General features: G+C 40.4%; 1 protein-coding gene across 1 annotated transcript in view; it reads left to right on the plus strand.

The window, feature by feature from the left end:
• The first annotated feature begins 426 nt into the window (after positions 1 to 426).
• The window catches only part of fam184aa (family with sequence similarity 184 member Aa), a 44,917-nt gene continuing 32,407 nt past the window's right edge, over positions 427 to 12,936 (plus strand). Inside the window, exons 1-4 of the mRNA XM_053314449.1 lie at positions 427 to 594; positions 9,488 to 9,565; positions 12,046 to 12,180; positions 12,441 to 12,539. Of these exons, the coding sequence (XP_053170424.1) occupies positions 427 to 594; positions 9,488 to 9,565; positions 12,046 to 12,180; positions 12,441 to 12,539 (480 nt within the window). The remainder of the gene's footprint in view (positions 595 to 9,487; positions 9,566 to 12,045; positions 12,181 to 12,440; positions 12,540 to 12,936) is intronic.

Consider the following 12,936-nt stretch of genomic DNA (forward strand, 5'->3'; position numbering starts at 1 on the left):
GGCAGCATCATGCAGCTTGTGCGCTGCTGCGTCTCCGAGGCTGACAGCATGACACACAGGCTGGGCTTTCTGCCACCAGCACGCCCGCTGTAATCTGCTATCTGTCTTTAATGAAGCACTTCAACAGCCAGATAAACCCCGCCACAGAGAGCTGCGTTAAAGCCCAAACCAAGTGAACCTGCACGCGCGCTGCTGGATGAACATCTGGAGCGCGTCTCCGCCTCTATCCCATCCTTCCTAGAGCTCGCCCCCGCTGAGGATGCGTACGATGATGGGACGGTCTCGCGCCCTGCTCCCCATCTTTCTCCCTCACTGAAGCTGAAGATTAACTCCAAACACAACAATGGGGGGGATTTGACGGGTAACAGCCTGTGCTCCATTTTATTAGAATTTAACACGTCGTGTTTTGGTTTATTCCCGGTGAAAATGGCGACGGGAGCTGGCTGGCAGCCTCCGTACATCTCCTCGACAAGCAGTACCACCAAATATACCCAATCTCCAACATCCAGCATGTTTTACGACGCGGGTTTAACGCTGGAATACACTCAAGATCTGCATCTGAAGATGAGCAAGAAGATTGCACAGCTGACCAAGGTGTGTGTGTGCTTGAATGAATGGCGCAGATGAAGTGATTTAATTATTTGGAGCAGGTTGGGATGTAGATGGAGTAGTAATGTGGAGAGGGATTGATGTGGGATGTCGTTTGTAAACGTGCTGCTTAGAGAGGAAGTGGTGTTATTTTATTGTATCTTATACATTAAGTGCCGTGCAGGGCAGCAGGTGTGATGCTGAAGTTACATGTGTTTATATTAAGGAGCAGGTTTGATGATATTGAACTGCTCTGCATCCTTTAAGGGTTCATAGGTCAATATTAAATAACCCTTGGAAGCTTTGTTGCAGTTATTTATTCATTCATTTACTTATTCATGTGCTTTCATACAAGTCTTACCTAGAAAGAGTTTCCCCTGTGATCCAACTGCTGTCCTCTGCCTGCAAAAATACAACTGACAACAAGACTGTATTTCATGAGTGATTACACTGATAGTTGAGAGCTTGCCAAATGCCCAGAGGACTGTGCTGTTGTGCATTTACCCTCTGCCACACCACTGTGTAACCTGTGCATGTTTCCTCTGCCATCTCAGGGCTGCCATTGCCACCCAAGGGACGAGGCGAAGTTATGTAATCTTGGAGGGATGCAGGGGTTTTGGCTGGGCTGCTTCTTTTGTAGTCCACCTGAATCCAGTGTAGAGATACTATGTCGCTCTGTAGTGGAGGATTTAAGGTGGCAGCTCCATTTGCAGCATCGAGTCTTTTGTCTGAGAGGAAAGGGGGATACAGTGCAAGACAATTTGTACAACCATGCTTTGTGTAGAGAGGACAGAGGATTTTACATAACAGGCATGGTGATTCTATCCCAGTACAGAGTAGTACAGTAGGAGTAAGATAACCTGCGCAAACATGCACGGTATTGCAAATAGATGGGCAATGTGGGTATCCAGGATTATAATACAGTGGCTCCAGTGGTTAATAATTCAATTTGCAGTGGTAGAGAGATAGTCTGGATAATGAGAATTAGAATTAACGTCCACAAACAATAGATTTAACACTTAACGCTTACTGGAAGGCAGTGTTTTCTAAATGGAGCTTGTATTTTTTCTCTAAATAGTGTATCATGGTGTTCATAGAACTGTCTGTCTGTCATATAGACAACCTGTTCAGGGTGTTTCTTTCCCAATTCATGCTTAGAAAGGCAGCGTTTCTGTTTCATATCCTAGAAAACAGTATATTTAAAAGGGTTTGGAGCTGTTATATGTAAATAATCAGCAGATAAATCAATTATAAAAAATTATTTTACAGTGAAATAAATCTGTGGTTTAGAAGAGGCAATTAAAAAAAGGATTTCTCAGGTCATTTCAAGAATTCAAGTGTATTTTATTGCATCTGCTCCAGCCTCTGTAAAAGCAAAGCAAAGCTCTCTCTCCGTGTTCCGCATCCAGATGTCTTTTCAAAAAATTGAATGTGTTATGGCAGATTTATGCGTCTGTGTTTTGCCATTGTGTGTGTATCTGCAAGCTCCAGCTATCTGTTTACCAGCCGTGCTCAATGTGGCGCATGTTACTCTTTCATGCAAACAGTTTCATTTCAAATGAGTGAATCAGACATCACTGCAATGCTATTCTTGTGTTTTGGGGTTATGACTCTCTAAAGCTGTTGTGCGTGTGTCATTCATTCTGCATTCAGTCTGGTTGACAGCTACAACTTTGTGTTTACAGCGGCGTGTGTGTGTGTGAGCACTTTTTTGCAACTTAACTTGAACTTGTTTGTTGAGGCAGTGCTTCCTTTAGTAATGTTCCTGCAGCAGGCAGAAAGTAGGACATTATCCAGCTGCTGTACACAGGAGAATCTTGTTTTGTTCAAAGGAAACACAAAGAAAGGACATCCCACTTTACCTTGTAACATCAACCATGGAGATAAATAAATCCCAAATCCTTCAAAAGATAAAAAAAAATAAAAAATAATCATTTGCTGCCTGCAAGCAAAAGAGGAAATAATGAGGAGTAGGAATATATGGTGCAGAATGGCCGGCTCTGCTCTCATGTAATCTGTGTCGAGGTCTGTAGCTGCAGAGATTTAAATGAGACATCCTGGGTTTTGCCTTTCATGCCATTACATCATTTTGAGGGGTTGATACAGTGCCACATACTATAGATACCAGCAAGCATATTTTAAAATGCATTGCTTTTTCAGAACACACACCTGGTAAGGCTTAAATAGCTGTAATCAACACCTCAGCTATTTTACACTCACCAGGTGGAGCTATAGTTTGTTGAAGTAGGACACATCAGATGCTAAATAAGAAAATCATGCCCTTTAAGTTTGATGTCCTACAGTTTTGTGTTTGGTAGCAGCTTGCAGAGTAAATGTGTGCTTATGGTTCAAATGCAGAATGCACTGAGCTGGTATTATAGTGACATCTGTGGCTTCATAGCTGGACTGGACTTTGCATTTAAGAAGGAAAGAAGGCTAGTATACATTGCAGTAACAGACCCTTGAGGTATCCCATACTTGACTGTACTGTAGCAATGACATGCTGTTGTTAATAGACACACATAGAACTTAATGTTTAACCCAATATTGCATCAGTCTGTCTACTAAATGCTGATCCATCGTGTTAAAAGCTGCACTCAAATCAAGCTGTAGCAGAATGGAGCGCATGCCAGCATTGTCGGTCATTAAAAGGTCATTTGTGACTTTAAGGACAGTGTGTGTGCTGGGATGCTGACAGAAACCAGCTAAATAATGTTCAAGATGAAGTTGTTTTTTACTGTGGTGGAGCACCAACAAGCCTCAATCCTTTAAGTATTGAGCTAGAGGTCAAAAGGCCATTCCCACAGTTTTTTTCTGTCTTCAGTTTCCACTGTGTGTATGGCATGAAATCATGTGGAGGGTCATCATAGAGGTCACACCTGCTGCACTACAATTTGATAAAACTCTAATAAACCCCCCCCCCCCCCCCCCAAATCTTAAAATATCAAACTAACTGGTAACCAAGTCAAATAATTGATGAGTTGGCAGAAAATGAATCATCAGCTATTTTGATGCAATCTTTTTGAAGTCATTTTGAAGAATAATGTTCAAATTCAGTCCCAAACCTAACCCTGCTGATGTATTAAAAAAACTCCCTCTGCTGTAAGCATTGGTTGATGTTAAAAATGCATGCTTGGATACTCGTCCACACACAAGTTCACTAAAGTCAGCACCCAAATCATTCTGGATGAACAGGAACGCTCACGGGTTTTGGAACTGGGGCAAGCACTTACGCAGTGGCTGACGAGGTTTTCACGAGTCCACGAGGTCACAACTACACGCAAGAGGATATAGAGGAAGAGTCCTACAGTACAGTCCATGCTGCAGATTTGGGAAACTCCACTTCTTTTTTTTCCGGTTAGGCTACTCTTTTCTGAATATCACAGAACACACTATGTATATTTCCTATATCAGAGAGACTCAATGTGTCCTTGTTCTTGCCTGCTGTGTTTGTGATGAGTTGTAGTGATGCTCAGGGAGGAGAGCGTGCACAATACAAACTGAGTGTCCTTGGATCCTCAGAGCAACACAAAGACAAAAAGAAGTAACAGATGCAAAGAGCTGTCACACCAGGACTGGGGAGGACAAACTAAATGCTAACTAACCAACTCTGTGCTTCAGCTAATTGGATACAGAGGCTGTGCTGCCACTTCCTGGTGCGTCTGATGGCGGAAAACAGTGGACTAAAAGCTCAAACGTCGAGGGATCCCGTTAAGACTACAGCACCTAGGAGAATAAGGCTCTCGTTAATCCTTTAATTAGTGAATATGATGGTAATCCTCTGAAAATGATGAGAGCAAAGCAACAGAATCATTCTTTGCAAGTGTTGTTTGAGCAAAATGCTGCAGTTGTTCTACTTCAGACGTTAATGACCTTTTATTCAATCAATAGCGATCTAGTGTGGAAAATGTCCTTTAGCCCCAGAATCATCCCTCCTGGGTGCCCTATTGTCAGCAGTGCCATCAGTCCTCATTCAGTCTACACAGAGGAGCTCCATACCTATTTGACTTCTTAGTGATAGACTGGCCACACTGTAAATCTGCTTCATAATTGGCCTTTTGATGACAGCATGCTATTGAGCAGTCATCCCCCCGCCTCTATAATGGTACATACAGTGCAGTTGGATTGATTACACGTGTAGAATTGATCAGTTCCTTGCTAGCTGGAGAGACCTCAAGCTGAATTGACTCTAATGATAGATTTTAACGAGATTCATCTGAGTCTAAACTTCCTTTCAGTCTGAACGATCCAGTCAGAATCTGTGTAATGTTTTTATTTTTATATTCTAAGCAAGAAAAGGCGTAATTTTAAATATTTTTTAAGCAAGTTTAAAGAATTTGCTTCATTTTAGTGAATGGAGTAGCCTCATATCATAACTCATGGATGCTACTAGTCCATTTTTTAATATTCTGTATGTAATTAGTTTCTCTGCATCCGTTCTGCTTGGGATTATCCTTGTCCATCTGAAAGGAGTTAAATAGAATAAAACATCACATTCAATGTAAATGTGTTGAAGCGCTGAGAAAAGACTCTGCTGCATAACTTTACATAAGAAGATGTACAACTGGGGTAATTATGCCAACATGCATTTTTATCACCTGTTTTAAATTAAGCAAATTAAATCTTACATATCTGCACAACGGCTCAACACTGGAAAAAAAAAATCATCCATACATTAAAATGACATTTCAGGTCAGCTGTTTTGACCATTGATGGAGTATTATAGAGATAATTAAAACCTCTGTTCACATTCCCTCATGCCTTAACAATAAAATAATCTGTGTGTCAGTGTTTTCCAAAATGACTCATAGGATCATTTTGAGCTGCAGATAATGATTACTTTCATTATCGATTAAACCTAGAGTAATCCAAGCATTTTAAATTAAAATATTCACAATTAAGAAGCATTATTTTTTGACTCTAAACAAATAATCAAACATTAAAATAGAAGTTAGTTGTCAGTTAAGCATTTATACACATGATCAATACTGTCATTTCTCTGGTTTGAACAGTTTCTGTGTGTCTATTCTACAAGCAGCTCATAAAATCATATGTTTCTGAGGTAGCACATATTAGCTGTTTTCACTCACCTCCTGCCTGTAAAGAGGTCAGCAGCAACAGGGATTGTGTTCCCAGAGGGGATTCATGATGGGGGGAAAAAAAGGAAACATAGTGGGAGATGTTCTACTGCTGGTTTTACAGCATTAAAGGACTGACTGTGACTCTGGTAGCTGCAGGCTGTTATGCTGCCTTTGGGCCTGGTTTGATTGGAGCCTCAGGCCTGAAAACTTGGCTGTGAAACCTCCAACAGAGACGGAGAGGAGGAAGGAGGGTTTTGACTGTCACTCCTACTGCTCACTGGAGGGATGTGCTCAGTAGGTTGATAAAAAGAATAGAGGGAAAATTACAACACAAGTAACAATTTGCTACCACACAACCATCCACAACATCCAGTGTTTCCCACAGGACAGGCATCTATTTGTGGTGGTGGTGTGGTCCGGGGGTGCAGCGGCGACCAAGAAGAATGCAGAGTTTGAATAGAACTACAACACTTTATGTACATATTTATATACAGATTAGATATATTGATAAATAGACATACAGATAGCCAAATATTTAACTAGAGGACAAAAAGCTTATATGAGCTTTAAGATTTACAATGGATTTATTATTTTGACTGTTTTTCCATCCCAAATCTCATATCCAAACATTACGCCATTATTAACTACATAACCATTCAGCACGGCTTGTTAGGTTTCTTCTATTTTGCATTGAGAAAAAGAACAACAGCAATGTATTTAACTGATAAAGCAAACATGTACTATTTGCACAAAGGAAGATATATTGTTCTATATTCTTCTTTTTTGCTCATTTCTACTCTACAAAGCTGAGTATCTCAGCCTTTTCACAGCTTCTCGTCACAGGTATGAAATTACAAAGCACTGACAACATGTATCATACCAGCAAGGTTTATTTTCTTCATTCAATAATCTCATGAGAAAATCAGAAAATAGCAACAAACTGATTATTACAGTTTCCCAAAGCCTTAGGTGATGTCTTCAAATTGCTAATGTTGTCCAGTCAACAGCTAAAAATCATGTTCAGTTTACGATGAGCTGCAAATGCTCAAGTTGGAGAAAGTTCAATGATTTTCTTTCATTAATCAAAGACCTAGGGGTTAATTCAATCGTTCTCACATTAACCTCTAGATCTGTAGATTTCAGCTCAGTAGCAAGGCAGCATGAAAAAACATATAAGACCGTTGACAAATTAAAAGCACAAATTCATAAAGTGCCCAGTCAGGGTTGTAATCTATTAGATTTAAATGAATTGATCAGTCCAAGCCTGCAATATTATTTGATCAGTGTATAAATAACATATTTTCTTCTTCTTTTCACTGACTTTCTTTTCCATCCGACATTATTTATGGAAACCCTGCTTTTGTGTTAGACTGGAGACACAAATAGTGTTGTGAGGTATCTTTATTCCTGGGAGATGAAGATGAAGAGACAGAGAAGAAAAGAGAGAGGAGAGGAGAAGAAGACAAAAGGGAGAGAGATAAAAGGCTGAAAGCAAAGGAAGAGGAGAGGGAGATGAAAGCAGCAGGCGCACCAGCGTCAGTAAAATAATCATGTATAATTGAAGGAACAGTTCCATGGCTGGCTTGCTGCTGGGAATCAGAGGCTCACACTCAAGCTGAACAGAAGGCGAAAATCTACCTTTCTGTGACTTCTTTCACTACAAGCTGAAAACATGCTGTAGTGGTACAGTAATACTAGTGATGGAGTAAATAAAAACATCCAGGAAGCAATTTGAAGGAGGAAGCAAACATGAGCAAAAATCTGTTATGTTTTAGCAGTTTGATGAAAGCAAGTGTGGTGTTAAATACTGTCAGGCAGAGTCATAAAGATTAAGGTTAACACACAGCTGACTCCAAATACACTCTGTGAACTCTACTGTATGCATGCAGATAGTTTACAGGTTTTGAGACATCTATTACTCCTTTTCCCCAAGCTGGAGCCACTGCTGGTTCGGAGATAGTGCCAGAGCCAGTGCGCTGTAGCTAATCCAAGCATCTCTTGCCAACATGTTGCTTTTCCACCGGCAAGGGCAAGGAGCCACGCGATTACGTCACTGTATAACGTAGCCAGCGTGCGCCTTTGAAGCACTTCCATGATTGACCAGTGAGGGGCAGCAACCATGGCAGCAACATGGCGCAAGGCATCTAGCCTGCCGGAAACGAAGAAGAAGAACAAAAAGAAGTAGAAGAAGAAGAAGAAGAAGAAGAAGAAGACAGCTCTTCAAAAAAAAAAGAGATAAAAATAGTACTTTTAATCAACAAACTTTTAACTCTCTGTAAATGCAACGCTAGTCAGCTAATGAACGTTAACCCCGCTAGTCTGCTAATAAACGTTAGCCCCGCTAGCCGGCTAATAAACGTTAGCCCCGCTAGCCGGCTAATAGACCAGCAAAGCTCCCGTTATGAGGCTCAGGGCTGGAGTTTTGGCGGTGGAAAAGAACCAGTGCTTAGTCAGGCTCTGGCTCCGAACCAGCATCAGCTCCAGCTCGGTGGAAAAGGGGTATATGTAGATGTCTGCCTCTTTTCCATTACATTTAAGTTAAAGTGAATATGGTTTGTTTAGCTTAAAGCACTGAAAGATTACATTTACAACATCTCATCCCAGAAACTCCACATACTCTGGATAATCCACAGAACATGCTGTCAACAGTGAAGCTGAGAGGCTTAGTTCATTAATTGATTAGTTCAACAGAAAGTTAAACATTTAAACACTTGATTTTTTCTTCTCCAGCTTCTGAAATGTTTTTATCACACGTGATTTTTAGTTTTTTCACTGTTGGACAAAAACAAGCATTTGAAGATGTCACTATGTGTGTGTGAGAAAGAATCGTACAATTGCAGTTTATATACTTAATAACTGCTTGGTTGAACTGCAGATGTGTAGTACAGGCAGAGTTGGTTGTAAGTGTAGTGTTATTACTTGGATTTTGATCTAAGTGGTATTTAAATAGAAAGTTGTAATTATGTGAGAGTGCCATTTCTCCTTACAGAGGATAATCACCATGTATACACCCATTATATTTGTTGTGTGTAAACTTTTCACCTCACCTGTAAGGGAGATTTAATGTTGGTGCTCCGCTGCTTCTGACGCCAGCGGGGCTTCGATTCAGCTGACCATGACTGAATATTAGCAGCTCACCGGAGGCCTCAATTTGCTGAAGCTTAAGATTTTTTTTTTTTTAAAGCTCCTGAATTTACAGGACCTGCATATTATTTACCTCCAGCGCTTATAAAGCCTACTTAGGTTTCTGGGGGAGAGAGAGCATGACTGACAAGATGTTATACACTTGGCTTGTGTGTGGCGAGTACCGCAGCCAGCAGAGGGCTTTTGTGTGACCATATTTGAGGGCCATGTAGGATTTAAAGGTATTTTTGTCCAAGTGTAGACAGACGAAAAACAGCTTTTTTATGGTGTGTTTTCCTCTATAATTTCTGTTTAATGTGTGCTTTCTGTTTTAATCTCCATCCTCTTTGTTGGTCTTGGATCTGTTTGGTAGTTTAACTTAAATCAAGCACAGATTTCCTCAGCTTTGGGGAAGAAAAATGGCTGACAAACAGTTCAGAGAGACAGAAAACACTTCCAAAAAAGGAGGTGAATATATTCTAAAGCAGACGCAGTGAAATCACAACTCTTGTCTGCAAATAAGGCCGTCTTTAATCAGACTGCGAGACTGATGTTATTGGTATTGATCGTTTAATCGCACCCTGAATACAGAACTGAGCTTCAATGCAGGACTATTGATCTGATATTGAATCAGTTAATAAAAGCTTTCTCTCCTTTATTCTCATTCTGTCGTCCCATTCTCTTCCTGTCTCCAGGTAATTTATGCTCTCAACACCAAGAACGACGAACATGAAGAGGAAATCGAGTCTCTGAAAGATGCCCATGAGGATGAGGTACGGACACCACAAAGCACCAGACATCACTGTAGAGTATCATTGAGCTGATAATGTGGTTAACACAAAATTCAAAAGGACGATCCCCAGCAGCAGACGGTCTCGCTGTCATGGGAATGAGAGTATGTTTTACCATTGAAATGCTGTTATTGCTTTCATTTCACTGGAGCATTTTGGAGGTTTTATCTGTTGAGTATTTTAGGTTGCTGCAGTGGGAGTGAGAGGAGAGTCAGAGATCCACTGGCACGATGCAATTTTAGCGTCGGCTCACCATATTTTAGCTGTCTGCCCCCAAACTGCAGGAAGAGTGTTAACACCTCACTGTGCAGACCAAAATCACACATACCACTCTTTTTTGCATTCAACTTATCTGCCTCACTTGTCATCTTGATTGTGAGATTAAGGTAGAGATTAATTAGTGTCTTTCGAGTGTCTGTCATCTATAACACTTTGTGGGTGTGAAGCCCTCCCCTTCCTGCTGATTAACTCATTTTACAGTTGTTTGACAGCAGCAGGTACTGATGGCTACCTAAACAACATAAAGTGTGTTGATTCCCTTTTACACTATGTGAATTTTGGGCTGGAAAGGAGAAAAATGTGTTAAAATCTTTAGTTTTCAATCCAAAGCAGCGTTCCTAGATTGCACTGTGAGACACGTGCACCAGTGACCGATGCAGAGCTTTGGCGGCCAAACATAGCCTGATGCAAAACTCTTGACCGTGTCAAAAATTAAAGACCAAATTCTCACAGTGTGACCAGAATGCACTTAATCCAAAGGTTTAGAGAGAAAACACACTCGTTCTCCTTAATTAAAAAAAAATGATGTGACTTTGCTGCATTCTCTCATGGGGAGGATGCGAGATAAGTATTAACACACAGCTCTAAAATTCTCCATACATCCAGCACAATCATACAATATGACACCCTTCATACTGATATCGTCCAGTCTGACACAGATTGCAACCAAGATTTTAATCATAGGCATCTCTAATAATGTGACATGCAATTAACTTGACACAAGGGTAGTTATTGCAGAGTCTAAAGGCGCCTTTAATGAGGCATCTCTCCACCATAAGTGTCCACAACAGCTTCACACTCCTGCATGCATTCTCCAAACTCTACTACAGTAATGAACAGCATTATTAGTCCAAAAGATATTCCCTCATTTAAAGTTTTGAATACTTGACATGTAACTCCAAAACCACCCATAGCTGTTTAATTAGATTTGGTGACTGTGGATCATCCAGTGACACCTTATAACCTGCTTGGAAACAGCTTTCATTGATTCTCTGATCATTTATTCAGCTTTTTGCTTAAACTGTAGAGTACGTAGTCCATCTGTAGTCTTTGATAATGTGCTTCACTCAGATTAAAGTGTGATTATGACTCATATTGGTTGTTATCTTGAATAAATCTTGTTAAAACACCGAACAGCTGGAAAAAAAACTGAGAAAAAAAAGTGTACAAGAAGCTGAAAGGAGAAGCATATTTGATTCCCGATTGAGAATATTAGTTGTTTGATTAGTCATGATTGTTTCTAGCCAACAAATGGTTTCAAAACAAACACAGTTATCAGTGTACATGTTCCACACCATTTTAATGTATTCTGTGGATTTTCTGGACTGGTTTCACAGATGTATAATAAATCTGGCTTCAGATCAAAAACAATGATCTCCAATGAGAGACCCTAAGCCTGAATGAAACGGGTTTGGGTGTTATTAATTTCTTTCTTACTGCTTTCAGAGAGCAGCTCTAGTATACCCTGGTCTGAGTTGTTGATTTAATTAGTGTTGCTTTCAAGTGTCAAATTTTCAAAGTGGGAATTTTTTCTCCCCTGCCAAGCAGCCTTTCTTTGAGGCAGGAGTATTGCACTTTATTTATTTACACATTTTACCCTTAAGTGCTTTTTTCACCTACGCTTTCTGTGGGTTTGTGGAGATTCTTTACATGTTGTAATGGAATGAAAGTCATACTGTGAGTTCTTTATGTCTGTTATGCCCCAGTCTAGGGGTGCCTAGGACATAACATGAATAGGCCCCACCTTCCCCAAATCCCAAGTAGTCACGAGCAAAATTGGGTTGTGTATATATAAATGAACCTATAGATATAAATAAAGTACAAGACTGAGTTATTAATCTTCAGGGTGGAATAAGGCCAAAATAACAAATAAAACAATCCTATCTAGAAAGTAAGAAAAATGCCGCCATCTTGGCTCTTTTATATCAGGTGCCTCCCGGCTGCAGCCAACCACAGGCAACCACCAATCGTCGCCGCGTCATTAGCACACAGCTATCTGCATGTCAAAAATCAAAACAAAAAGTAGACCAAAACAAATGACCACAGCCCTAACAATGTCACTTGATAGTGTATTATATATACTGACTGTATGCATCATCCCAGAAGTCATTTATGAGACCGAGTGTTGAGTTACTTCCGCAGCTTTCAAGATGTTGACTGTTTTTGTTTCCCTCGCTTCTCAGGTCCAACACATTGTGACAGAAACCAGAGACAAAATCATGCAGTACAAGAGTAAAATGGCGGACGAGGCTGACCTGAGGCGGCGGCTGGCCAGTCTGGAGGAATCTGTCGAACTCCACGAACACATGAAGAGACAGGTCACTCACTGCTGCTGGGCACCAAAGGGAATTCATTTAGCATGGCTGTGTTTAGCGTGGCTTAGTTTAATCCATTTCTTTTTTTCCGATGCCATTATCTTCACGTCATGTTGTGTAGTAGTCCTGCAGCAGCCTTTAATGAATTATTTAAATCTGAGTTGAGCTGCATGGTATCCAATAACCATTTGTGTAATGTATTGCAGTTCTAATGTAAAATAATGTAATGCGGGTGCTCTAATGCTCTCTTTTGCTTCTCGCAGGCTCTAGCAGAGTTTGAGATGTACAGACAGAGAATGGAGGATTCGCAGCTCTGCACCGAGGCCCAGCACACACAGAGAGTGGTTTCAATGAGCAGAGAGGTACGACTTTACACACACATACACACACCACACACACACACCACACACACAAATAACCACGTCTTGGTAAAAGACTATGTTAAGCTATTTCGTGCTGGGAAGATAAAGATGCAGTGTCAGTCAAAAACATTAAAAAAGAAACGATTACAGTATACTCAGTTCAGACTTATACTTGAACAATATAAGTCTAGTATGCAACACTTTTAAGGTAACACTAAATATAAAGTATATAGGTGTTTCACTAAAAGTCCACCAGCTTTACATTTACATTAAACAGCTTATCTGAAGTGACTTACAAGCATGGCAAGACAATCAAGTATTAATGGACGGTGACTCAAAACAGACATGATGCAAATATTCAATTAAAGTAATGCAAGTGTGACACTGTGCTTAATAT

This window comes from Scomber japonicus, chromosome 24, assembly GCF_027409825.1.
Source record: "Scomber japonicus isolate fScoJap1 chromosome 24, fScoJap1.pri, whole genome shotgun sequence".
Lineage (NCBI taxonomy): Eukaryota > Metazoa > Chordata > Actinopteri > Scombriformes > Scombridae > Scomber > Scomber japonicus.